Source organism: Microtus oregoni, unplaced genomic scaffold, assembly GCF_018167655.1.
Source record: "Microtus oregoni isolate MIOR12 unplaced genomic scaffold, Mior012 000008F_ref0000371, whole genome shotgun sequence".
NCBI lineage: Eukaryota > Metazoa > Chordata > Mammalia > Rodentia > Cricetidae > Microtus > Microtus oregoni.
This window is the reverse complement of record NW_024543067.1, coordinates 58,115,314-58,140,752: the sequence shown is the minus strand read 5'-3', so window position 1 is coordinate 58,140,752 and position 25,439 is coordinate 58,115,314. Positions and strand designations below refer to the sequence as shown.

The window sequence follows — 25,439 nt, the reverse complement described above, 5'->3', positions numbered from 1 at the left end:
CTTCCTCTACAGTCTCCTCTAGTAACACGGTTTCCTGTCCTGACTTCCTCTACAGTCTCCTCTAGCAACACGATTTCCTGTACCGACTTCCTCTACAGTCTCCTCTAGTAACATGGTTTCCTGTACCGACTTCCTCTACAGTCTCCTCTAGTAACATGGTTTCCTGTACTTTGTCTTCCACTACACTCTCCCCTAGTTTCAGTTCCCTGAAAACCTCTCTCTGGTTTTCCTGCCTCGTGTTAATTAGGCATACGCCACTCTACTCAACTTAGACATCAGCAAGGAAAGAGACCCAGGTTGTCTCTGAGTGACACATGAAGGGCCGGGATGCTGAGCTGAGGGTCCCTTAGGTAGCAGAGCTAACCTAGTGACTCAGTAGCTTTCTTCACATCTGTTTGGTTGTGATCTATCATCTTACCAATGAAACTCACTATGGACAAACCAGAGATTTACTGAGTCTGTTTTCCTACCCCAGAATAAAATGTTTAGGGCACTGAAGAGAACCATACATCAGTGTTGTGAGCATGTCTTGTAAGAGTTCAGTTATTGCCTACAGGTGCCCAGTTACCCTTTTCACTGCCCTCTCTTGCTGGGTGGGGCCTCCTTGCTATGGTGCTTATGGTGAATAACTGGCTAGCACGAAACTGAGCCATCAGACAGAGACAGCGTGTTTATTTACTTTGTGAGACAACCAAAGAAGAAAAGCCTCTGTTCTCAGAGTCTTGGCCCTTGAGCATCCTGGTGTTTGCTGGTCAATAGGCCTGTTCTTTTAGAGCCTTCCTCTGTGCCTCGTCTCCCAGTGGCTCGTGGAGCAGTGGTATACTGTTTCACAGTAAATCAAGTGTGTGCTGCAGGTGGCTGGAGAGATGTCCTCTCCTGGCTGGTCATGTTTCAATTACTGGATTCTTGTGCCTCACTAGGAGAACTTCTAGGAATTGACTCTAGATCCTAGCCCCAGGGTTCAGGGGAAAGTTTAATTTATTTACTGAATATTTGCTGCAAACCAAGTGGCACTGGGCCAGAACTGGGGGTGCATGGGCAAACAACAGTGTCTGGAGAGACTTGCTTTAGCTTTCCCTGCTGGGTCCTGACCTCTAGAGATTGAGTTTCCCCAGGCCTTTCCTCCTTAGATTCTTCTTTTCTGCACTCATCCATTTCATGCCATTCGCCAGTCCTGTGTCTCTGAATGCCACCTGTGTTGCGGTACCTGCCACAGTGGCCTGTCCCTCAGCTACAGACTAGTGTATCCAGTTATCTGCTTGATTTATCACTTGGATGATGAAGCAGAGCATGTCAGATTTTGATGTGTTCCCTCCACACCTGATCCTCCTCCCCTACATCTGCCCCTCTGCCCACTCCTCGCTCCTCTGTTCCTGCCCTAAGCTCTTGCAAGAGCTATGGAGTCACCCACGATTTTGTTCTCCTTAGCCTTTATCTAGACCAGTGGCTCTCAGCCTTCCTAATGCTTCAACCCTTTAATACAGTTCCTCATGCTGTGGTGAGCCCCAGCCATACAATTGTTCTCAGTGCTACTTCATAATAGCCATTTTGCTGCTATTATGAACATAATGTAAATATTTTTGGAGACAGAGCTTTGCCAAAAGGGTTGCAACCCAGATTGAGAACCACTGATCTAGACCATCTCTGGGTTCTTGTGTTTTTAAGTTAGACTTTCACGAACTAGCCTTAGATGGCTTGTAATTTCTGTCTGCCATGTTCTTGCATCTAAACTTTCACGGGTCTCGCCTGTACTGTTACATTACAGCAGCCTAGTAACCAGTCCGTGAACCCACCAGTTGACAGAAACTCAAGTGTGTGTATATTTCAAACGACAGAAGCAGCAACCTGCTTTCTGACTACCAAGGCATCTAGTAACCCTCTTTCCTCGGGCTCTGGCACATGTGCTCTCCCCCTCCTCCCCTCTCAATTTGGACTGCACCAAGCAGGTTACCTGTGTGGCTTTTTCCTCTTCCTTTCACCTTACTTGAGAGTCTGTCTTTGCACGCCCTAGCTAAAACAGCACACCTTTGCCTCCTGTAATTCCCTTCACTTAGGTTGATTTTCTCACCAACACCTGATTTACATCATATTGTTTGTCGGTTTGTAGTTAATCCCTCCATCCCTCCTACATGCTGTACTGTCAGCTAGGCAGGAGCAGCAGGTCCTGACCAGTGTCTTTCTCCCCAGGACCTAGAACACTGCAGGAATTAGTAGCATCACTGCACTCGGAGCGGGTGAGGAGGATGAGGTCAGGGAAAAGACCATCCTTTGCTAGAAAATGTTTGAATTAACCTAATGAAGGTGAGCAGAAGATTCTGCATGGTGTTCTCACATAAGTAGTGAAAGGTGGAACCGGGCAGTGCTGGCCCTGGTGGGGTAGGGGGAGCTGGGGTGGGTAGCTCAGGACTTAGCTGTTGTTTTCCTTACTGTGAGTAGGAAATTGCTGCAAGTTGGTGTGTATGGGTCGGTTCAAAAGGTGGGCTTAGGTTCTGGTTTCAGGGAGGGGCAGAGAGACCCGGAGACTGAATTAGTAATGGAGACTGTAGTAAAAGAGGCCGTGTGCTGGGCACCGCAGATCTTTTTAGAGATGCCCACGTTTGGCTGAGTTATAGAATTCTGTCCCTAGAAAACACATTGCACGGCCCTACTTGTTTTCAGATATTTATAGTGGCGACTCCTCCAGGGGATATAAACATCGTTCAGGGAGGCAGGAGTCTCTGCGCTGACAGCTTCTGCACGTGTGTATTATTTTTATTTTGCCCTTTATCAGATGTCTGTCACATTGCTTTTGCTTACCATTTTCTCTTTATCTTGTGTTTGCTTCCTCTCTCCATCTCCTCTGAGAGATGGGAATTAAATTGCTGTTTTAGTCCTGAACTAATATGTAGCCCACTGTTTAATTTTAAAGAGAGAGAAAAAGGACAAAAGGCGGCAGCTTCCTTTTGAATGTCAGCATGCCATGTATCTTTGGGGGTGCAGTGACTTTTTATTTTGAGCACAGTAGGGTGAAGTAAGTGATTTGGGGTGCCTTTTTTTAGACTTTAAAGTTTCATATCTCATCCATGAGTTGTAAGTGCTAACAGTTAACTGTTAGCTGCTGCACAGAGCGGTGCTGCCATCAGAGCCAGAGGGGGGCTTTCTTAAGCTAGTCTTTGCTCTGCGGCCCTTCCAAAGCTTCCTGCCCCCAAACTGTGTCCTGGGAAGGCTTCTTTACCATGTCAAGGATTAGGCGGCCAGTTCCTAGAGTGCTTACTTCGTTGTCACCAGTGGTATGCTTTGTGAAGTATGGAGGGTGTTTTCCTGCTAGAAACTAATGGCTTTTCTTAGCCGAGCTGATTGTATCTGCCTGTGATTGTGAGACAGGGCAGCGGGCTGTATTTGGACACCACCCTGATGAAGGCCCGTTTTGTCTCCCAGGCTGGAGGAATCCTAGCACACTGTGTCCGTTACCTCATATTCCTTCCACACAGAGGGCCTGCTGTTGTGAAGAACATTCCTCCCCTGGATGCGGGTCTCCTGGGGTTCTCTGCGTTGCCAAGCTCCATCATCCTCTGTCAAGAGGGTGACACAGCACTGCTCACCTTGGGCTGGGAGTTTGATGAGAGACAAAGGGGCTTTCTCCTCCCTGTTCCTTGGAGACCCTCTGAAATGTTAGCTTTCCCTGGAGCTTGCAGGCTTTGTCATTCCAATTACCCAGGACTTGGTTTTGACTTCTTGCCTCTTTCCCAGCCTGGCAGGAGGTAGCTGCCTTCCTATCTTGATAGCAGTTAGAGATGAGCAAAGGAGAGGGAGAGTGAGCCTCCCAAGTTCCCTGGTCTTGCAGACATTGGCTTTGCTCTATGAACTTCAACTTTGGCCAAACAAGTAGCCAGTTATCTTTTTCGTGGTATTTTTTAATGAAAAATAATATTGAAAAATACTAAGAGTAATAAAACACCAAATTTCCACCATTCAGAACTGATGAGGTTAATATTTCTCATTATCTTTGGTTTATTTTTAATTAAGAAGAAATAATATTGCAGAAAAGAAAATGGGATTCTTTTTGCCTCTCCTCTCATCCTATTCCAGAAAGAAACCAGAGCAAGATTTTTTTAAAGGTTTTATTTGGGGGGTGGGGTGGTGCGCACATGAATGCAGGTGCCCACAGAAGCCAGAAGAGTTTGTCAAATCCCCCTGTTCTGGGTGGTTGTGAGCTGTCTGATGTAGACACTGGAACTGAACTCCAGTCCTCTGCAAAATTAGTAGTAAGTGCTCCTAACTGTTGAGTCATTTCTCCAGCCCCTTGTGCCAATAACTTGATGTGTATCTTTGAAATCTCTTCTTAAAACCACCACCAAAATATAAAGTTGGGTTTATATTTCTGTGGAAATGAAGTATCTTCCTATGGTCTGTAGCATTTCCACCTGGTCTTTTCAGTTGTATTTTCTTGGAAACAGGATCCCCACCCCTCTCCAACTTTCCCCACTTTATCTCCCTCCCAACTTCATTTATTATATTCTTTGTTTTTTACCATTAAGTCCAGTTGGTACTGGCAGTATGCATAGGTGTGGGGTCATCCACTGAACTGGTACTCCCTTCTCCAGTGGCTATGAGCTGCCAGTAGCTCTTCAGCTAGGGGTGACATTTCGTGAGTTCCTTGATGCAGTTTGACTGGCTTGAAGCCTGTGCTGGTCTTGTGTGTGCAAAGGTAAACCCCTCCCTCACAAGTGTTTTTCAAATTATTTTAGTTATTGTAGGGCTGTTTGTGTCCCATGACGCCTTTAGAACTATAAGTTTCACCCTGCAGAAACTACAGAGCACAGTGAGTTTGTTGATAAATGTGGGGAGAATTAGCATCCTGCCTCTGCTGACTGCTCTCTGTGTGGAATGCAGAACGTTCTGTGTCCTTCACAGGTGCTTTCCGTTTCTCTCACAATGTCTTAACACAGCATTGTTAAGTTCCTTTCTAGGTACTTTCTTAATTTTTGTTGCTCTTTCAAATGAGATCCCCTTTTCCATTTTAGGAAGGCCAGTGAAGGCTTTGCATGCTGGTCGTCTGTCTTTCCTAACGGCATACGGAGTAGTTCATATTTACTTCCTTGGGGAGTTCCCTGCACACAGTTATCTCCTCAAATAATTTCTGTGCTGTTCATTTCTTTTTCTGGTGTGATATTAAAATGACAGACAGGCTGGGATGTGGCTCAAATGGTAGAACACTTGTGCCACATGCATGATGGAGGCTCTGACTTCAATCCTTAAAACCACCCAGACGGAAAGGCAGTGTGGGAAGCCATCCAGTGATCCCCTTCCTGTTTGAGGAGAATGTATCCAGACTTCAGGGTGAAGCCTTCTGACATGAAACTGGACTTTTACTGAGTTGAAATAGTTTTATTCTTGACTTTCTAGGGTGTATCTTTGGTCTTTGAATAACACCAGGTTTTATAGAATGGTCTTTTTGCATTTGATTGTCGTTTTCTTCCTTTAGTCTGGATTTAACAATGTGTTTCCTTTGCTGAACCATTTTTGCATTCCAGTGTTCAGCTAGTTATAGACTAAGAAATATTCTTTATAAGCAGGTAGGATTTAATTTTATGCTATCCGGAATGTTCCCATTTATTTTAAAATGTAAAATTGGCCTATAATAATCTTCTGCTCTTCTGGGTTTTTAAGTGTTGTACCAGCTTTGTAAAATGAGTTGGGCTGGTAATTTCTTATTTTTCTAGTAAGTATTTCATTTAGCTTTAAGATTCCATACTCACAGCAGTATTCTTATGATCTGTGGGCTATGTGTCTCAGTTTCTACATTGCTCTGTTTTCACTGTGAGGACAATACTTCCACATGACAGCAAAAAGCGCATCTTTCTATTCACGTGCTTAGCAGTCATGAAGCATGTAGTTCCCAGGCAACCGCTGGTAGCGGTTTCCTAACAAAAGTCACTGCAGTTGTGCTGAATTTCTGTACGGAGATGGTCACAAAGCAGTTGATTCAGTGCTGCTGTATGCTAACGCTGTTAGTATGAACCCTAGTGAGAGCCTTGCCATGTGGAAAGCAGGCAGTGATCATCGCCTTTCACATTCTAGTCATGATGTTCGCTTCTGCTTTTCCCCTTCGTCTTGGTGGATCCTATTAAATGGTTACCTTATATCTGGATCCATTTTAGATTTTAAGAAATTTGGGATGTGTGTATATATGAGTGTATGTATATGTGTGATGTGTGTGCATGTACAGGCCTGAGGACACTGGGTGTCCTCCACTGTCACTTTCTATTGTAAGAGGAGCGGCGGGGCTGCGTCCCCGGCACCTGGCCGCCCGCACAGCTAGCTTTACCCGAAATAATTACACTGAAACTGTATTCTTTTAGACACTGCTTGGCCCATTTCTATCTAGCCTCTTCTAGGCTAATTCTCACATATTAATTTAGCCCATTTCTAATCATCTGTGTTGCACCCCAAGGTGTGCTTACCAGGAAGATTCTAGCCTACGTCCATCCTGGGTCGAAGCTGAATCGCGTCTGCCCGGGAGAGCGGAGCATGGTGTCTCTGTCTGAGGCATCTTACCTCACTTCCTCTTCCTCCCAGCATTCTGTTCTGTTTTCTCCACCGACCTATGTTCTAAGCTATGAGCCCAAGCAGTTTGTTTATTACTTAACCAATGAAATCAACAGATTGATATATGACACTCCCACATCAACTTTCTACCCTATTCCTCTTGAAATAGACTCCAGCTTCGCCTGGAGTTGGTGACCAGCTAGCCCCAACAATTTCTGGGCCCCGCCGCGACAGTACTGCGGTTAGGCAGTATTTTACATGGGTTCTGCTCTCTGTTCAGACTGTCATGCTTGCCTGCCAAGCACTCTTAGCCACTGAGGCATTTTTGTAGCCCTACATTTTCTTTTTTAAAATCTGATTTATTGCAATATGACTGACACGGAGTACATTTTCACCCTTTTTAGTTTATAGTTCTGAATTTTGACAGTCCCATTATATAACCTCCAGCACAACCAGAATCTAAAATTCCCATCATCTAAAATATATTCCCTCCTCAACCTTTTCCCCTGACTCCTACCCTCTGTCAGCTACAGCTTGTTTGCTGGACCTGTTGTTTTGGCTTCTCTAGAATAGTGTACCACTGGAATCTGTGCCGTTTGTAGCCCCTTTTCATTGAAGCATTTGTTAGGATTAGTTGTAGTTTCATGGGAGGTCATAACTCCTTAAGAAGGGGTTTTATGCCATGACTAATGTCCATACAGATTCCTTAGAAGACCTGGAAGAGTAGACCTCAGCAGTCTCCGTAGGCTCGCCTCTAGAATAATGCCACAAAAGTGCCTGCAAGGGCACTGTTCCTCTGTAGTGACCTGGTGGAGGAGGTGCTTATCTCAAGCTCTGTCCTTGGTGCTTAGCTAGTCACCTTAGTTTGACCTCCAGATCAGCAGGATGCTGCCAGGCTGTTGACTCCTGGAAGGAACCTTGCTTGAACTTCAGTTTGGTACTGAAGAAGCTGCTAGCCAGACTGTCCCCATGCTGTGTGTGCTAGATTCGTTCAAGGCTGACTGATAGTGGTGGAAGTTAAATCTCATCTGCAAGGGAATGTGGGAAATGTAGTTTTTATTTTTTTAAACTCTGCAGTCTAAGAAGGCCAACCAGGAAGAGATTCAACAAATATAGACATATATTGAAAGAAAATGTGTGTTAAGACAATTAATGAGAGTGACTTGAATTGATAAGACACACGGACAAGGAAGCAATAGATTAATACAACATTTAGGAGAAAGAAGAATTAAAACATGTTAATTTATTGGATGAAAGCACTGGAGGAAAGAGACACAACAGGAAGAAGCTAGACTGGCTTTTAGTGTTTGGCTAGAGTAATTGGATAGTTTTCAGTGCTGTTTTCTAAGATATGAAAGATTGGAAGAAAACTAATTGGGGGTAGTAGTCGGTTATTTCTGTATGCGGTTGATCTTGAGAAATGTGTAGGACAGTACAGTGTCCCAGCATAGGGATCATGTGATTTCTAAATCCACTTCCTCATTTGCAGCAGTGAGGCTGGTGGCTCTATGTATAGCTTAGCTTATAGTAATGTTTATGCTTGAAATCGTTTCATTTGTCTTCAGTGTCAAGTGAGTCTAGAAATACAAAAGTTACCATTGTTAAGTTTTAGTTTCATATTTAAGCAGGCTCAGGTTTTATTATTAATTCTCTAATCCTGCTATTGCCTTTTTTCACTAGAAGAATTCATGGCAACTCTATTCCCTCTGTCCTTTATCCTAGCTAAAATCATTGCTGCACAGAATTGGGCTAGGGACAGTGGCTTGTCTGGTTGGCAGTGGTGGCACCCACCGCTTCTCTCCCTCCCACCCCGCACCCCGCATCTGTTCACCATCTCCTTGAACTCTTGGATTTTGTCCTTCCACTCTTCCTGCGTCCTAGACCGCAGTGCCTGTGTGTCCTTTCCTCTCTCCTCTGGGTGTGCTTGCTTCAGATTGCATTCTGCCTCTGCCTTTTCACCTCTTGTTTCTTCCCTCTCCTCCTTTTCCTGGGATATGTGCTTCTGTTTCTGTGGCTGATGTAGTTTTTGTTTGGAAGTGGACACTTCTCAGGTTGCTGAAACCTGTCGTGTGTTAGCTTTCCTTGACCCCTTTGTTGTTGCCTCTTCTGTCCCTTGTAGGCAGAGTTTGATGGTGTTGCTCTTGTTTCTACTTTTCTGTAGTCTGGAGGGGAAACATGTCTTTAAGTTGGGTCAGCTCATTTGACCATATGGCCTCAGCTGCCATTTTTCAGCTTTTGATGCATATCACAATGTCTCTGCTTGTGTGAAGGCATGCGACAGGAAGGCATGGGGAAGGTTTCAATGTGGAGCCTTCTGCAATCTCAAGTCCTGGTGGTTGTGGTCATAGTGTGTGTGTGTGTGTGTGTGTGTGTGTGTGTGTGTGTGTGTCCCCTCCTGTGTTGTGATGGCTTGGCCTTTGCTAACATCCTAACAGTGGACAGCCAGCCAGGCTTCTGATCCCTGGGCCTTTCTCCATCTTGGTTCCTCTGTACCATGGCTGACTCCTTCATCCCTGGCTCTGTGTTTTCACTGAGGAAGACTTTCTCTCTTTACCTTCTTTCTCTGCAGTAGTTTCCACAGTCTGAAGATCTGACTTGATCTTCTATTTCCCACACTACTGAGCTCTGGGCTCCATTGGAAAGGTTTTGGCCATGGGGTTATGCCCCATTCTTGTGTTGCTGCTGATGGTGTGTGGTTTTGGGTTTTGTTTTCTTTGTTTGTTTTAATCTGGGCTCAAGCACTCGAGACAGTTCTACAGGCTGTCACGTCACACCAGCACCGTCTCTAAGTCCCTCCCAAGGACACTTCAGTTGTAGGTTCTAAGGGGTGTGTGTGTGTGTGTTAATATTGTAAGCTCCAAAGATATAATGCCATTTTTTTGTATATGAACTTAGAATGTACAGGGCCTTACTCACTGGTTTTATTTATGGCTGTCCTTCAGGTAGGAAGGGCAGGACGCAGCATCCTACACTTGCTAATGAGGAAGCAGATCCAGAGGGCTTGGAGAGCTGCAAAGTCATCGTGTTAATCACAACGCAGACTTGAAAGTCAGGGCCTGTGCTATTTCTGCTCCGCCCTGCCTCTCCCTCCATCTCGCAGCACAATGTCTTACTGTGTCATTAGTGTTCTACTAACCTTATTATGACACTGATCGTGCTGAGGAGAAGCCAGAAGTAGAGTGGGAGAGCTGGAGCATCATGCTACGTGACTGTCAGGTTCTGATCCTTGATTAACCTCAGCAAGTCTTAGTTACAGCCAAACTCATGGTGGCTTTCCCCCTCTCTGGTATGTAGGAGACTGTCCAACTTCCTCCATCAGCTCAGACTTCATTCCCTCAAGGCTGGCCGTAGCTACAAGAATTTCTGTGTAGGAACTTACTATTGGGGACCCTGTTCTCACCGCTGGAACTCACTTTTCTCTTAATGTGCTTTGCTTTTTTATCTCTGCCCCGATGACAGAACATCTTTATTTATGGTCTCTTTTTCCAAGAATGAATCCTTGATCTTTTTATAACTCTTGTATTTAGCTGGAGCCAGACTGGAACATTCCAACAAAACTTCGTTAAAGGAGTTGGATAATAGCTGAAATACATGGTATTTTTGTTCTATAGATTATGGTTTCTTGGTACTTGGAGAAACTGCTCCCCTACCATCCCCCTGTATTACCAAGAAACATGTGCTTAGTTAGGCATTTTCACTTCTCAGTGCTAACACCCAAGAAAAGCACAATCTGGGGAGGGATTGGACTCTTCCCTGTTGCCTTTGCAGCCCCTGCTTCTCTAGGTTGTTTTCTTTCTCTAACTTTTTTCCATCCCCAATTGATTGAGAGAGGGTATCATAGAGCCAAGGCTGACCTTGACCTTGCTACATAGCTGAGGATGACCTTGAACTTCTAATCCTTCTACCCCTACCTCCTGAGTGCTAGGTGACAGGTGTGCAATCACTCTGCTAACTGAGAGACATCCTCAGCCCCTTTAAGCCTGTTTGTACATAGCAGAGGCATGGGGCTCATCTTCAAGAGAAATGCTTCTCTCCACAAGCTTGTGGTTTTCCTTTGACCTCAGCACAGCGCAGAAGCCACAGCGGTCATTCAGTAGCTAGCTCTGCATGTAGGAAGAATGGGACAGTCACAGGAGAAGATGAGAAAAGATGGTGCGAGCAGAGGTGTAGTTTGCTTGTGTGTTGTGAGTGAGTTGTTGAAGGTGACACTGTTCTTTTTATACCGTAGGTATCATGAACTCATTACAAAATACGGGAGATTGGAGCCTTTGGCAGAAGTGGACCTAAGGCCCCAGAGCAGCGCAAAGGTAGAAGTCCATTTTAATGACCAAGTAGAAGAAATGAGCATCCGTCTGGACCAAACAGTAGCCGAACTGAAGAAACAACTCAAGACTCTAGTCCAGTTGCCCACGAGCAGCATGCTTCTGTACTACTTTGACCATGAGGCACCCTTTGGCCCCGAAGAGATGAAGTACAGCTCCCGAGCTCTGCACTCTTTCGGCATTAGGGATGGAGATAAAATTTTTGTGGAATCAAAAACAAAATAACCTCTACCAGCCTTGTAAAAACTCACATAAGGACTTCCTGCAGGGTGTTTGTTTCCAGTGTGTTTTTCTTTAGGAAGAAGGACATTTCCGTTTCGTTTTGGTTTTTGTTTGGCTTTTGAAGGGGTTTTGTATATTTTCTTCCCCTAGACTGGGATTGTTTTTGGTATTTTCTACCACAGCTCAGTCAGCAGACCTTGCTGCATCTCCAGTCTTTATCTCTCTCTCTCTCTCTCTCTCTCTCTCTCTCTCTCTCTCTCTCTCTCTCTGTCTTTCTCTCCCTCTCTTTCTTGAAAGATGACAGAGAAATCACCGACTTCTTACTGTGTTGCTGGGGTTTGTCAGCCTCTGAGCTCTTTCCTGCTAGGCTGGAAGACAGAGTGGTGCCTAAGAGGGGTGGTGCACAGTGTTCAAATCCAGAGACAGGATCTTCCCTGAAGGGCCAGCACCTTCCGTCCCTGTCTCCAGTCATTCTTTTCCTCCTCCTCTTTTCCTTTCTGGGCTCCAGTTTTTCACTCTGACTTGCACATACTTACCTGTTTTATTCTCTTTGTAATTTACTTAGTGGGTTTTTCCCCTCAAATTTTGTCTCCCTCCCCCCATTTCCCATTTTAAATACTTTTGAGTATTTTAAGCATTTTTTCAGCCTGAATCTGATCTCAGGAACTCCGTTAGGCTTTTAAAGAGAAGTAGGTGAGAGTTAACCCAAGAAAACATGCCGTTGTCCTGGAAGCATGGGCAGAGGGCTCTAACCTCTCTGCTGCCGCCCCGCTGAACGCCCGTTGTGCATTGGCCAGCTATCACTCCCATTACGTCTTTTCTTTCTGCTCAGTGGTTGTTATTTCTTGGCAGCTTTCCCTCATAAGCTACTGGAAATAAAGTACGAGCCTGGACAGTTCTGGGTATATACTCCGTAGCAGAGAGTCAGCCGACGGGCGGCCAGGCCTGTGTGAAGGAGGAGGTGGAGGGATTGGAGAAACTGAGCCTGCTGGCTCTCCTGCCCTTGTTGCGCATCCGAAGCCCTTGTCCTTGCAGTGTCATTAAAAGTGAGAGACTTTAATCAAAGGGAACTGTGGTTCCCACCTTTTTCTTGGGACTTTGTGATGTCATAATTAACAGTTGTTTTGTATTTTATTTTATGTCCCCTGTGGATGGTTTTTGCCTAATCGATGAGTGAAGTTTGAGTGTCACAACAGCCCGGGTTTCTTTTGCAGAAGGATTTAACACCAGTTCCTTGCATACTCTGGAACCTATTTCTCTGGCCTTCCGTTCTTTGTTAGTTAGATTTAAGTCCTTTCTTCACTATAGAGATTTTTTTTTTTCTAGTCCACTGGCTACTGGTGGGAGGCAGCAGAGGATCTCAAAGAATGCACCTGTTGCCTGGTTGGTTTTGTGTTTGTTTGTTGTTTGATTTTGGTCTTTATTTCCCCCCATTGTCTTTTCACCTTTGTTATAGGGTTCCACCTCTCCTACAAACTTAGTTTCTTGTAAACTCCTTAGGGGACTCTGATGACTTCTTCACGGGTGGGGAGTTGTGTTTTCAAGTTTCCTCCGCCATGGGGCGGGTGTTTGTTCTCTTGATGCACTTCAGGTTCGGTATGTCTAAAGCTATTGATCAGGCCTAGGGAAGCAGGCCGGCTTCACCGCAGGCTAAAGGTGAAAACCAAAGGGATTAGAAAGATGAGTGCGGCCAGCTTCCCTGCTGCAGACTATCTCAGAATCCTAAAGATGAGCAGCAGGGATCCGGCCAGTATAGACAAGGGCAGTTATTTTGCAATTGCATTTTCTTGACAGATTTTTTTTTTGGAAATAAGAAAAGTGTGGCGACAGTGTCACGAAGATGAAGACTGGGTGCTTTGTGTGTGCGCGTGAGTGCGGAGGGGTTTGCGGGAGGAGCTGAAATGCAGACTTTGCTTTCGTCAGCCTGGGAAACAGATGCACTCTTATTTTTGAACTTTGGAGCCACTTCCATCCCACGGCAGAAGGCAGAGTGAGCACTTACACTTTGGTCAGAAGTGGAATGGTCACAATAAGATATTTTATATATGACAAAGTTTTACGAAACGCTTTTTTACTCTTTGAGACCTGTTTCTTCTGTTACTACAGAACAGTGTTTATCTTCTGCAGGCCTAATCCTTTATTACAGTTGCATGTAAAGGGAACTTCTCATCCAATAACTGATGTAGGTATTCTAGGGCATTGTAATTGGTGGTTTGAATAATTGCCGGATCATTTCCAGTGAAGAAAATCTCAGATACAGTCCTTGGGCTTTTAGAATTACAGGAGTAAATGAGAAAAGCTGCTTGAGCATGCGTATTTACAGACTTAGTTGGGTGGCTGAGTAAAGAGGCTGCTTTTGAAGTAAAATCGGTGCTGTGTAGACATTTATAATTATTTAGAATTTTATTATAAGCTGTTATAAAATTATTTTTATAACAGATGCAGAAGGAGGAAAGAAAAGACTGTGGACCTTTGAGTCTGCACGTCACGCACCATGCTTGTCTATAGTTGTCTGTGTTTTAATGTTGACTTCATCAGATTGAGTGGGAGCACATGTTGACAGTTAGGAGGCAAACGCTGTCCTCACCGGTATTACAGAGATGTGCCTTCAGGCATAGCAGAGAGAACATGCCTTCCTAAAGTAGAAATTCTTTTCAGTTGTGGAAAAGGAAAGGAATAACGCAAAAAAGAAAGCCAAACCCAAATCAGGAGTCTTCGCTGTGGGTGGAGCTGCTAAAGCTGTGGTCCAAATGGATTGGGTTTGATGGTTGAGATCTCCTAGATTCTGCAGCCGTGGCCATAGATGCGTAAGAAAGCAGCAGAGGTGATCACTGTGGGAGCCATGCCACTAATAGCTTTTCCTAACACAGCGTGGCTCTCTGCACGGCAGCTTAGGCCCAAGGGCAAGTAGGCCATGACTCCAGAATGCTCGATAGTTCTTACGCATTGTCATTTCTGTTGATGAATTTGACTTTTCCCTTTATGCCATGTAAGACCGAAATGCAAACAAACTGCTTTCAAGAATGCCCAGAAGCTCTGTGTCCCCAAATGTTATTGTGAACTCTACTGTTTTTCATAGGTGCTTCCTTAAAATGTATGTTTATTGTAGTGACAGAGAGGGACTGGACTCTCAGGCCCTTTACAGTTGTCTCCTGCAGTTAATGGAAATATAAATATATATATATTTTATTTTAGAATATAATTTAAACATGAAGGTCTATTCTTTGCACTTTTTATTAATATATATAGAAAGATAATCTTTAAAAAATTAAAAATCCAAGTCCATTTGCTTCTTGTGTTCTGGATGTTTCTTTTGGAGGGTTGGGACAAAGACGTGTGATCATTTTTATACAGATGGACATCGGTTCTGGAATGCCTTCTTGGGAGAAGTGGCTTAAGCTAGTAGGAGCCTGGCCATCCTGCCAAGTATAATAGCAATTTTGCTGAGGCTGAAAAAAAATCTCAATTAAAATTTTCAAGAAAAAAAAGCTTTTACTTTCTTGTTAACAAATTCTAGGTTTCCAACACATTTTCTACATTGTTTTGTTTATTTATTCTATTTTATTTTATTTATTTATTTATTTATTTATTTATTATGTATACAATATTCTGTCTGTGTGTATGTCTGCAGGCCAGAAGAGGGCACCAGACCCCATTACAGATGGTTGTGAGCCACCATGTGGTTGCTGGGAATTGAACTCAGGACCTTTGGAAGAGCAGGCAATGCTCTTAACCTCTGTGAGCCATCTCTCCAACCTCCTTGTTTTGTTTTTATCCTTTGGGGACAAAGCTTTCTAACTACTCAGCACCCTCTTTATTGAGTAAGAGTGAGATTTTCATTTTGGTGAAGTACAAATTTGCCATTTTTCTTAAAAACATTGCCTCCAGGTTTGGGGCATTTTACCCTTATCTGTTCATCTATGATTTCTTGGTAAACTGGTAGGAATTAACATTCTTTGGAGAATTAAGGACCAGAGAGTGTGCTCCTGTACTTAAAAGGTAGTGCCCATGAAGTCCTCTCAGTGCTTCAGAAGGATGTGGGTGTCCTCTGTTTAATCGAGGGGAGGTCTGTTTCCTGTTCAAAGAGTGGATGCCTTCAACTTGGGTTAAAGTCTGTCTAGTTACTGTCTTAGGGGTTTTAATTCTGTGGAGAGACACCATGACCACGACAACTCATAAAGGAGAACATTTCCTTGGGAGGGCTGCTTACGGTTTCAGAGGTGCAGTCTGTTCTCATCATGATGGGGAGCATGGTGGCAGGTAGGCAGACATGCTGCTGGAGCTGAGAGTTTTTACATCTTGATAAGAAGGCAACAGAAAGTCGACTGAGAAACTGGTTGGTATCCTGGGCATAGGAAAAACCTCAAAGCCCACCCCCACAGTGACATACTTCCTCCAACAAAGCTACACCCATTTCAGTAAAGCCACACCTCCTAGTAGTGCCTCTCCTTATGAGATAATGGCAGCCAATTACATTCACACTACCACAGTCATCCTTTATTTTTGGGTGCTCCAAATACTTAGAAGGTAGATTCGCATTCAGGCATCTACCTGATCTGAAACTACTGCTGCTTCCTCCAGGTACCCCTAAGGTCACTTGTCGCTTTCCAGCCCCTCTGGAACAGAAACTCCCATTGGTCTTCCTGTTGACTTACTGAAGCAGGCACTGTTGTGCCGGTTTTTCCCTAGAGAGTGAAATGGATGCACAGATAGGTTATTTAACTTGTCCAAAGCAGCACCGTGGGCAAATGGCACTTGGCTCCAGCGAATTGACAGTTGTGTGTTGTGCCTAGGGCCGCAGCCCTCCTTCCAACCTGCACCTCCATTGTTAATCTTTGTGTCGCTCAGAAAAGAGTCACTGGTGTGGCTGACAGTGCTCAGTCCAGCTTCATAAGCCCCGGTGTCAATAACAGAATTGTCACTTTGTGGTTGGTGGCTAGCTACTGAGATTCCTACTTCTCTGAGAGGCCATATTGGGTGCTTATGATTGGTGCTGTCGATAAAATGAACCTGTAATATGATGTCAGGAAACTGCTAATTCGGTTTTTCACTTAGGTCATTCTTGGTTTCAGTATGGAGCCAAAAGTGAGAGGGGCACTCATTGCAATTGAGATTAATGTCAATCAGCATTTATCAAGGAAGGGAAAATATGTTTATAGCCTGGTGGAGCCCTTTTGTGGCTGCCACTGCTATTGTTCCTCCCTTGCATTCAAGAAGGAGCTGTGTGAAGCATATAAATATTGCCTACAAAATAGAGATGGGCTATCTATTCTGGCCTGCAGGAGCTGAGTCTGCCAGGCCAATTCCAGTGCAGTTTGAATTTGTGGAGTCCTTCACAGCCACCTCTTCCTTGGTCACTTCAGGTAACACAATCAGTGTGTTAAGAAAGAACAGTCATGGGAGGGTTAAACATGAAGGAATTAAAAAGGAAAAATGCCATGGGCACATTTGAGGGCAGCTGTCTCCTTTACTCAGGAAATACAGCAGGGGTGATGTGAATTGTCTCGGTTGTATTAAAATGCTTTTTTTCTAAGTTTCATATTTTACATTACAAAGAGACAACATTAAGATGTTTAAACATGCCTTTAATCCCAGCACTTGGGAGGCAGAGGTACGCGGATCTTTGTGAGTTTGAGGCCAGCCTGATCTACAAGAGCTAGTTCCAGGACAGAGAAACCCTGTCTTGAAAAACCAAAAAATAAAAAATAGAAAAAAAGGTTTAAATTTAATTTCCAACAGGTGACTTCCACAAGGTTCAGGACTCCAGCAATGTAAGGGAGACATTGAAAGGCCCCCATTGTAATATCTCTACTGCGTCTTGTCTCCCAGAGTTTACACAAATAATAGCATATCCAAATATACATTCTAGCTGCTTTGCTCTTACACATCCTAAGGTGCACATTGTGTGCTGTCAGCAGCCTTGCTTTCTTTGTCCATGGAGATGTCTCTGGGATAGGATGTAGGAAATCATCTTCGCCTCTTTATACACTGGAAGTAATCATTGTACAAACTGATGTATCTGATGAGTACCCTATTGGGTACATTTGAGTTTCTCTCTCTCTTCTCTCTCTCTCTCTCTCTCTCTCTCTCTCTCTCTCTCTCTCTCTCCTGCTTTCAGTTTGTTGCCAGAAGCAGCGCCGGTTCTTTTGTGTGCTTGAAAGTGTCTAGAGTCTACATTCCCATGTCTGGGGCCTCTGGATCAGAAGACGAGAGAGTTTGCAATGTTGATAGATATTATCAAATTATTCTCCGGTGGGATAATAAAAAATTAACATATAAAGGCTCAGGCAAGGTGGTTTGCGCCTTTAATCCCAGCACTTGAGAGCCAGAGGCAAGTCAGTCTCTGTGAGTTCAAGGCCAGCCTGGTCTACATACTGAGTTCTAAGCCAACCAGGACTACACAGTGAGATCCTGTCTCAACAAAACAAAAGCAAAAGAACACAAAGTTGCAATGGTTTACTATTTGGCACAGCCCTACAGAGTCTAAAGCTTTACTGTGGTTGAGCTTGGGTTTTTGGCAGAGTTCACCTTCCCAGCCAGGCTTTGCAGCCCAGGCACTTGGATTCAACACATGACCGATGCCACATGGTATCAGGCCCAAGGGAAGAAGGGTTCATTCTAGTTTAGATTTTTTTCAGAGACTTCAGTCCAATCAGCTCTATTGGTCCTGAGCTCTTGGTGAGATAGAACCTCACAGTGCAGGGTGAACATGGCAGAAAAGAAGCAGGAAGGGGCAGGGGCAGGATAGACCCGCCCACATCACACTTCTTCAGCCAGGCCCCACCCACCACGGTCTCCACAGACTCTCAACTGTCTATCAGATTCTGAGTCTATCAGTGGGTTAGACGATGATATCAGAGCCCTTCAGACCCAGTGTCCGGAAACGCTCCCAGGGACATGCCCAAGTTGGGCCTTACTAAAGTGAATGTTTCTCCGCCACATCAATTGGCATGTAATCATCACAGTGAGCCCACATCACCTGGCCTAAGAACCATTGTTCTCTGCAGCCTGGCCTGGGAGGATTTATCTCTGCCACAAAAGGCATGTTACTCGTGTCAAACAATGTGTGAGCACTTTTTCACCTGAGTGCCCCTGGAAGTCAGGTCGCTCACCCTGAAATCCTGTGTTTATTGTCTGTAATAAGCTTTAGTCAGAGCTGACTCAGAGCCTGCCATTTAAGTGTCTTGTAGAGAATCCGTGCTGTTCTTTGTGGGGATGGAGAATATAGTGAGCCTGTGCCCTCCAATCTCAATGTGCCTGCATGGATATTAGAACAAAGCCACTTCTGAGGTTTTAATTGCATGAATCTACTTGGTACTTCCTGTTTTAGCTGCTTAACTGTAGCTGGGAAGGTAGCCCCATGGTGCAGGACTTGCCTAATGTGTGTGAGGCCCTGGCTCCTTTCCGATATCACAAATTAATAATGAATTCTTTGCTTATACACACTTAAGTTGGTTTCAGAAAATCGCTAAAATTTCAAATATGAACATCTTTTGTTATTGAGCCTTTAGGGAGTATTCTGGTTCATAAATAAACATTAATAAGCATCACTCTGTGATTTTCAAAGATCCAACATCATATTTTTCATATGAATATTGGCCCAGAATATATAGCACAAATGTGACTAGAACAGAAAGAAATAGAACTTAGGGGAATAATAAATTTTGGAAATATTATTGGGTTTTAAAACTTTGTTTGCAAGGATGGAAAACTGAACCTGCAAGATGGCTCAGCAGGTAGAGGCGCTTGCTGTGCAAGCCTGGTGACCTACATCCAAAACCTAGATACAAAGTTGAAAGGAGAGAGCTGGCTTCCGAGAGTTGTCCCGTGACCTCCATGCATACATCATGCCCGTTCCATATAGCAATAAAGAAAATGAAATTACCTGGATGTGGTGTTGTTCACCTTTAATCCTAGCACCTAGGAGACAGAGGCAGGTGGTCACTGTGAATTTGAGGCCACCCTGGTCTACATAGCACATGCCAAGCTAGCCAGGGTTACATAGACCCTATCTCTAACAAACAAACAAAAAAGAGGAGAGGCCATTTGTTTACATGAATATGACCTAGAGTGAAGATCTGAAGGCAAATAGAAGAGGTGTACTTCTAGAGTGAGACTCTTGGAGGTCATTCGGTGTGTGTGTGTGTGTGTGTAATAGTCTATTATATAGAACACACACCCAGAGGAACGCAATTGTGTTTTCCTCCATCATGCCATTCACTTTGAGGATATGCTATCACTCTTTCCTAGGGAAAAATGCATGTATAGTCTTAGATAATAGTTGCCTCAGCTAGACCTGGGGACCTTGGGGATGGCCCTCACTAGTCACCAGGTAAGTGGCAGGAGTAAGTGTATTCAGGAAACACCGAGTTTGTATGGGATTCAAGGCACCAACACCCCAGGCTCAGTTTCTTGGGAAGCAAAATTTGAGATACAGTGGGGGAACGGCAGGTCTGTGGGGAGTAACACCTGGGAAAGAAAAGAGAAGCATCAGAATGGAGCAGGAAAAGCCTTCAGACTGAGCTGCAGATCCATCAAAGGTAGTCCCATCCAAAGGAATGTTCTGGAACAAGAATTCTTGCTGGGCGAGTCCTGCCATAAACAGAATTGGCTCTGGCCTTCTACCAATGATTTCCTCAGTCACTGGGGTGAAAGCACAAGGACATACCCCCATTCTGAACGCAGTGTGGACCCTGAAGAGGTGACTGTTGGGAGCTGTTCGCATAGCATATTCTTTCCAGTCTCCTAGAAATCACTGAAGGTACATCTGGCCACTGTGTCTTATGGAGACAGAGTCTACCCGAGGCAAGAATGGCTCCAGTCCTCTCGCCACCACTGGGGGAACTCCTTTAGGCTCTGAGGTCCTGTTTCTGAGGGGGAACTGGGGAGAGGGAGGTTAGGGTCGTGATCTACATCTGGCCTGTCACTGCAGTTTATTACGGGGCCATAACCGGGGTCTGAAGAATCCCTCTTCTGTCTATTGTAGCACCTCAGCCCTTGTCTTATGCTGGACTTAGAAGCTTACCTGATAGCTTCATCCGAACCTTGATTTGTGGATATCCTGAGACCCCAGTAACCATATGCTGCTCAGTCAGAAGTAAGCAAAGTCATACCAAGAGGCACCAGAGTGAGTTACCCGAGCTCTACGCTATTATCTGTCCACAAACCCATTCTGTAAATGGAGCCCTTTGCCCCCTGTTCATCTTGTCAGCTCATCTAACACAAAGGACCCAGGGCGTCCTAGATTGTGCTTGCATGGGTTCTTGCTATGTCTCTGGTGAGAGCACCCCCATCCCTGCGCATCTGCCATTCATTTCACTGCTTCCCTGGGATGGCATCAGCTCAGCCATGCTTTTTATGCTGTAACATGCATATCCACTGCCAGGGCCCACGCTCACAGCCCCTTCACTGTGAAATGCTTTTCCTTGTGAGGACCTCTGGATCCTGCATCCTGCAAGACTTCCTCCCATTAATAGTGCTGGCTCAAGTCTCTGGGCAAGAAAGGCATGCTCACATGTGTTAGGCAGACTTTTCATCACTGTGGCAGATACCTGAGAGAAAGAAGCAGTTTCACGGTTCAATTCATGGATTGCCTGGACCTAGCGGTTAGAGCCATTGCTTTGGGCCCTAGGGTAAGGCAGAATATCATGGTGGCAGCAGTGTGCTGCAGAGGCTGTTTGTCTCATGAAAGCCAGAAAGCAAAGAGCATGGAAGAAAGTGACATGCCCCTAGTGATGTACTTCCTCCAACCAGGCCATTCTCCACAGCTCTGCAACATCCCAACAGTCTGTCAAACATGATAAACCCGGGGATCACTAGTCGGTGCCAGAGCCCTCGGGATCTAGCTGCTTCCCCAGAGAATTACTTCTCAACACTGCTAGCTTCAGGACCAAGACTTGAGTGCATGAGTCTTTTGGAGGACACTTCATATCTAAACTAGAAATATTTAAGTTTAGACTTTATCTCTCTTCAGTCTTCCAGGATAAAAGTGGTTTGATTGAATCATTTTCCTGCCATTTGAGGTCAGTCACTGTCCCTGAGAAGCAGTGGCATGCTGAGGGCTCAGCTGTGCTCAGTCATCCACAGATTGAGCATTTGGAGATCAGAGACACTAGAAGAGCCTTGCTAAATGGGAGTTCATAGCCTTGGTTCCCTCTAACTCCATCCCTGTGGCTGTGGCCACGTTATAAATGTACCCATTGTACCAACCCTGACAAAGCCTGCGTCACATCAGCCGGTCGAGTGCTTTTGTCTATGGAGTCCCTCTTCTGTAGCAGATGCTCTCGTGGGTGTTGATATACGACACAAAGATCTTCACACTTTGCATTCTCTCCCTTCTGTCTGTTCATGTGTCTCCACGCCAGACCTCCCTGTCACTGTTGTCACCGGTTTTCCAACTTTTCGAGTCGCTGTCCAGCTGGCAATGTGGTTCAGCACTGCCTCTGAGTTTGCCCATACTGTCTCCGCAAAACTCTTCTCCTTTGGTGAAAAGTACACGATGTGATGGATTACTCAAAGCTCCACACACCAGGAAGATGCCTCCTTCTCATTGTTAAAATCGCCAATGTTCGTGAAAATTCCCAGGAGAATCACACAAGACATACATGTGATGCTGTCGCATAGCTACAATTTATCTGCTATACACATATACACGCACACACACACACACACACACACACACACACACACAGTACACATCACCTACACAAACTCTGGTGGGATCTGAGTTCTGGGTGGCAGGTGACAGAGCCTGAACTACCGAGTTAGGCATTTTGTTCATGACTCTTCTCTGAGTTTCATTTCTACCCTATGATAGATTGCTGGGGTCTACCTGCCTTTGGGCCTTGGATCCAATAGGGCTCAGATCATAAGAGAAAATAACTACATGGCCATTGGTCTCTTGGGCAAATGTCCCATCAGAGGCCCCAGTCACACGCCAGCAGTTTAATTTGAAGAGGCGTATCTCTTCACTGCCAGAGGTGTGACCTGATTGCAGAACACCGGGGGCCTGCATTGTAGCTTAACCACCAGGCTTTGCTAGGAACTACGCATTTCATCTCTCTCCACTGCTAACATCTACCACATCAAATGGGCAGCAGGACCTAGGGCCCGAGCGACAGAGCTGTTTGCGTTGTAGCCTAGAGCTGCTATAGAATTCATTCACACCGTCGGCCCAGCTCCATGCGGGCTGACCTTCAGGACTGGAGCCATTTTCTTAGGTTTGGAATGTATGGCCTTCGGAACCCAAAAGCATAGACAAAGAAAGGAGAGTCTTCTAGAGCTACAAAACAAGGATGTTGCCTTTCACTTTGGGGGAGGTGTTCTTGGCCACCAGGTTTTGAAAGTTTTATTAAAACAGTGTTTTCGAGTCTGGAGGATTTATCTTCCACTTTGTAGAACAGATGGCACCAGGACAGCTAACCTTCTGCCATCCCTAGCTCATCGTGCCCAGGATGCTGAGGGTTGTTACTATGTAGTGAATCAGCATGATGTACTGGGAGACCCAGATGGTGCAGAACACTCGGCATTATATTATGAAAGAAGTGTCTTAGTCCATTGTCTGACATTATAACAGAATGCTAGAGACCATGTGAATTATAAAGAAAAGAGGTTTTGTTGGTGTCATGATTCTGCAAGTCTAAGAGAATAATGCTGGTACTGCTTAGTGTGGTAGCCTTCTATTGTTCCAGGCATAGTGAAAAGAAGAAAGGCCAACATAGAACAGAGAAGGCCAAGACTTCACAACAGCCTGCTCTCATGGTGGCCCTGTCCTGCCAGAACTACAACTTACTCTCAGGAGACAGCATCAGTTGATCAGCGAGGCTCCACCCCTAACACATCCCCTCTCCAAACACTTCTCCTGAGGCACAGCTCTCAACACTGCTGCACTGAGACACTCAAACTACCACGGTGACCGCCCATAGCCCTGGGATAAAGCTTTGAATGTGTGTTGCCATTTGTTTCCTAAGACAGAAGCTACTGCTGGCCTTCATCCCCAATGTGTCATTCATATACCTGAAGCCACACTCGGCTCTGAAAAAGAGAGAACGTTGGCAAGGCAGCTATCGCTTTGATTAGTCTGCAGTAGTGCACAGCCAATCTCTAGCCACCAGCCTGACCAGTGATAGACTCCACCATCCCTCAACTCTTAAGAGTGACAGGAATCTTGACCAGTTAATCCCCGCCCCAAGCCCAGAACGTACCCTCTTTTGTATTTACTACCTTGACTGACAGGGAGGGAGCTCTTTCAAATGCTCGAAGGCATCTCTCCTTGACACATGTACCTCCCAGCTTAACAATGGTGATGGTTTCTGAGAAATACATTGCTGACAACGTTGTCATTGTGCAGATGTCATAGAGCTCCTACACCAACTAGGACTACAGTCTAACTTGGTGATGTCATCTTTTGCGACCACTGTTGTATATGTGGTTTGCTGTGGACAGAAATATTGCCATGTGGCACATGACTATGTATGTAAGGACATTTATATTTAATTTTATGTACACACAGAATATGCATAAATATGTATTTATAATGAATCATACAATAGGCATGTGTGTATACATATGTAATTTTTGTATTTTTTTTTTCCACACAGGCCCTGTTGCTCTCTAGTAGAGCTTCTTGATACGAGCACCTAACAGAATCTTGTCACTCAACAGGAGTCTCTGGAGCAAAAACCTTCCCCACAGGACATCTTGCTTCATTTCACAGTCGCTCCAATCAGCCATCTCTTTCATAGAAAGAGCATAAGAAACGTGGAGCACAAAACAGAAATATTCAGTGCCTAACAACTGTTCTCTTTTCTTTCAGGGAAATTCATTTCTACTTACTTCTTTCCCTGGTGTCTTTTCTGTCAGTTATGAAGCAGTGTCAATTTATGTCATGTCCATAAAGCAGGAATATCTTGGGTAACTGGCACCAACCCACCCCAACTTCATCCATCCCCAGTTGAAATCCTGGCAGGAATCTTTACGCCCCTCTCACCTTCAACCCAACGTGTCTTGCTATGAATAGAAGACTTTGTTATTCATCCATCTGTGACCACCAGAGTGTGCAACCAGAGCACGCCCCCACCGACCCGCTTCCAGCCCAGCAAGCCTCGGCCAGATCAGCCACTTTCCCAAGCACCTGGTTCTCACTGGTTGCCAGAGTCCCAAAGTCATTCTTATTCATTTATGCCGCCATCTTGTGACTATGGTTCTGCCCAGATGGCCTCCCTCCCGGCAGCAGTTCCGCCTCAAGAAGGATAAAGAATTTAATGTGGGTCAAAAGGCTGAGGTAGAAGTATCCTTGAGTGCAGGAGAAAGGGAAACTGAAGCAATTAGAATATACCACCAGCAGGGTCTTAAGATTCATCCTGTTTTACCTCTGGACAGTCAGGTCTGATGAGACTGGACTAAAAGCTTAATCAGGGCCAGGCAAAGGACTCTGTTGCTCTAGGTGAGTCTTGGACTTGAATTTAATTCTATTTCACACAGGCATCAAACAACTACGTCTTCCGTTTCATAAATGTGTGCCCGTTGGAAGAAAGGAGTCATTTGACATCTGTAAGCGAGTCTATGGGGAGAATTCACATTTCCAGGGAAAGAATAAACGCATTGTGCAATGCTTACACAATTAAAACAGGTTTTTGGCAAAAGATGGGGAAACTTATGGTAAAAACCTGGTTCTCCTAACACTCTTGTCCTTTTAGCTCAACATATGCAAAACTGGGATTGTTTTGATTCATTTTATTTCTGGTGCAGGCAACATTTCAGTGTCCGGCCAGAGAAAGAGTTGGACAAATGTGAAATCCCTATTGATTTGATTCACAAGAGGACCTCTCCACTGCAGCCAAATTACTTCTTTTTTTTTAGTGAATTCCACTTTGAGTATTTTAATTTTGTTGGTAGCAAGAGCTATTTTGCAGTCTCCACATGTTTAAATTTTTCTTTGAGATTTTTGTATATGAAGATTGTATCTATATCACTCTTACCCCCCCTCCCCTCAAACTCCCCCTTTCAAATTCATGATCTCTTAATTATTATTGTTACATAGACTTGCACACATACATGCATATGTACATGCATGTATATATACATATATATTTATATTTATATGCACAAATGGAAACACAATCTAATGAGTTCATCTAGTGTTGCTTGTATGTGTATTTGCCCAGAGTTAACTAATTTGGATTGGATTTAGTTTATGTTCACTGGTCTTGTGCAAGCATCAAGCTGAATGGTCTTTCTTTGTTTGAACCCCCTTCCAAAGTCCTTCCTGGGCACTTTCATCAGGGGAAGCCTGTACCCCACTACCTGTGAAGACCCTTAGGGTTATCAGCCTAAGGGTCACAGGCGTAGTTTCCTTTTTCTCCTTTG

At 44.7% G+C, this 25,439-nt stretch overlaps 1 protein-coding gene across 2 annotated transcripts in view; it reads left to right on the top strand.

Annotated features, from left to right (window-relative positions):
* LOC121451665 (tubulin-specific chaperone cofactor E-like protein) overlaps nucleotides 1-25,439 on the top strand; it is a 144,650-nt gene that overhangs the window by 46,991 nt on the left and 72,220 nt on the right. The window contains exon 8 of one of the 2 annotated variants that reach the window (XM_041657363.1): nucleotides 10,757-14,362. The exons of the other annotated variant lie outside the window; for it this stretch is intronic. Coding sequence (XP_041513297.1) covers nucleotides 10,757-11,075 — 319 coding nt within the window. The 3' untranslated portion in view covers nucleotides 11,076-14,362. Of the gene's footprint in view, nucleotides 1-10,756; nucleotides 14,363-25,439 lie in introns of those variants that run through there. 2 annotated transcript variants of the gene reach the window in all.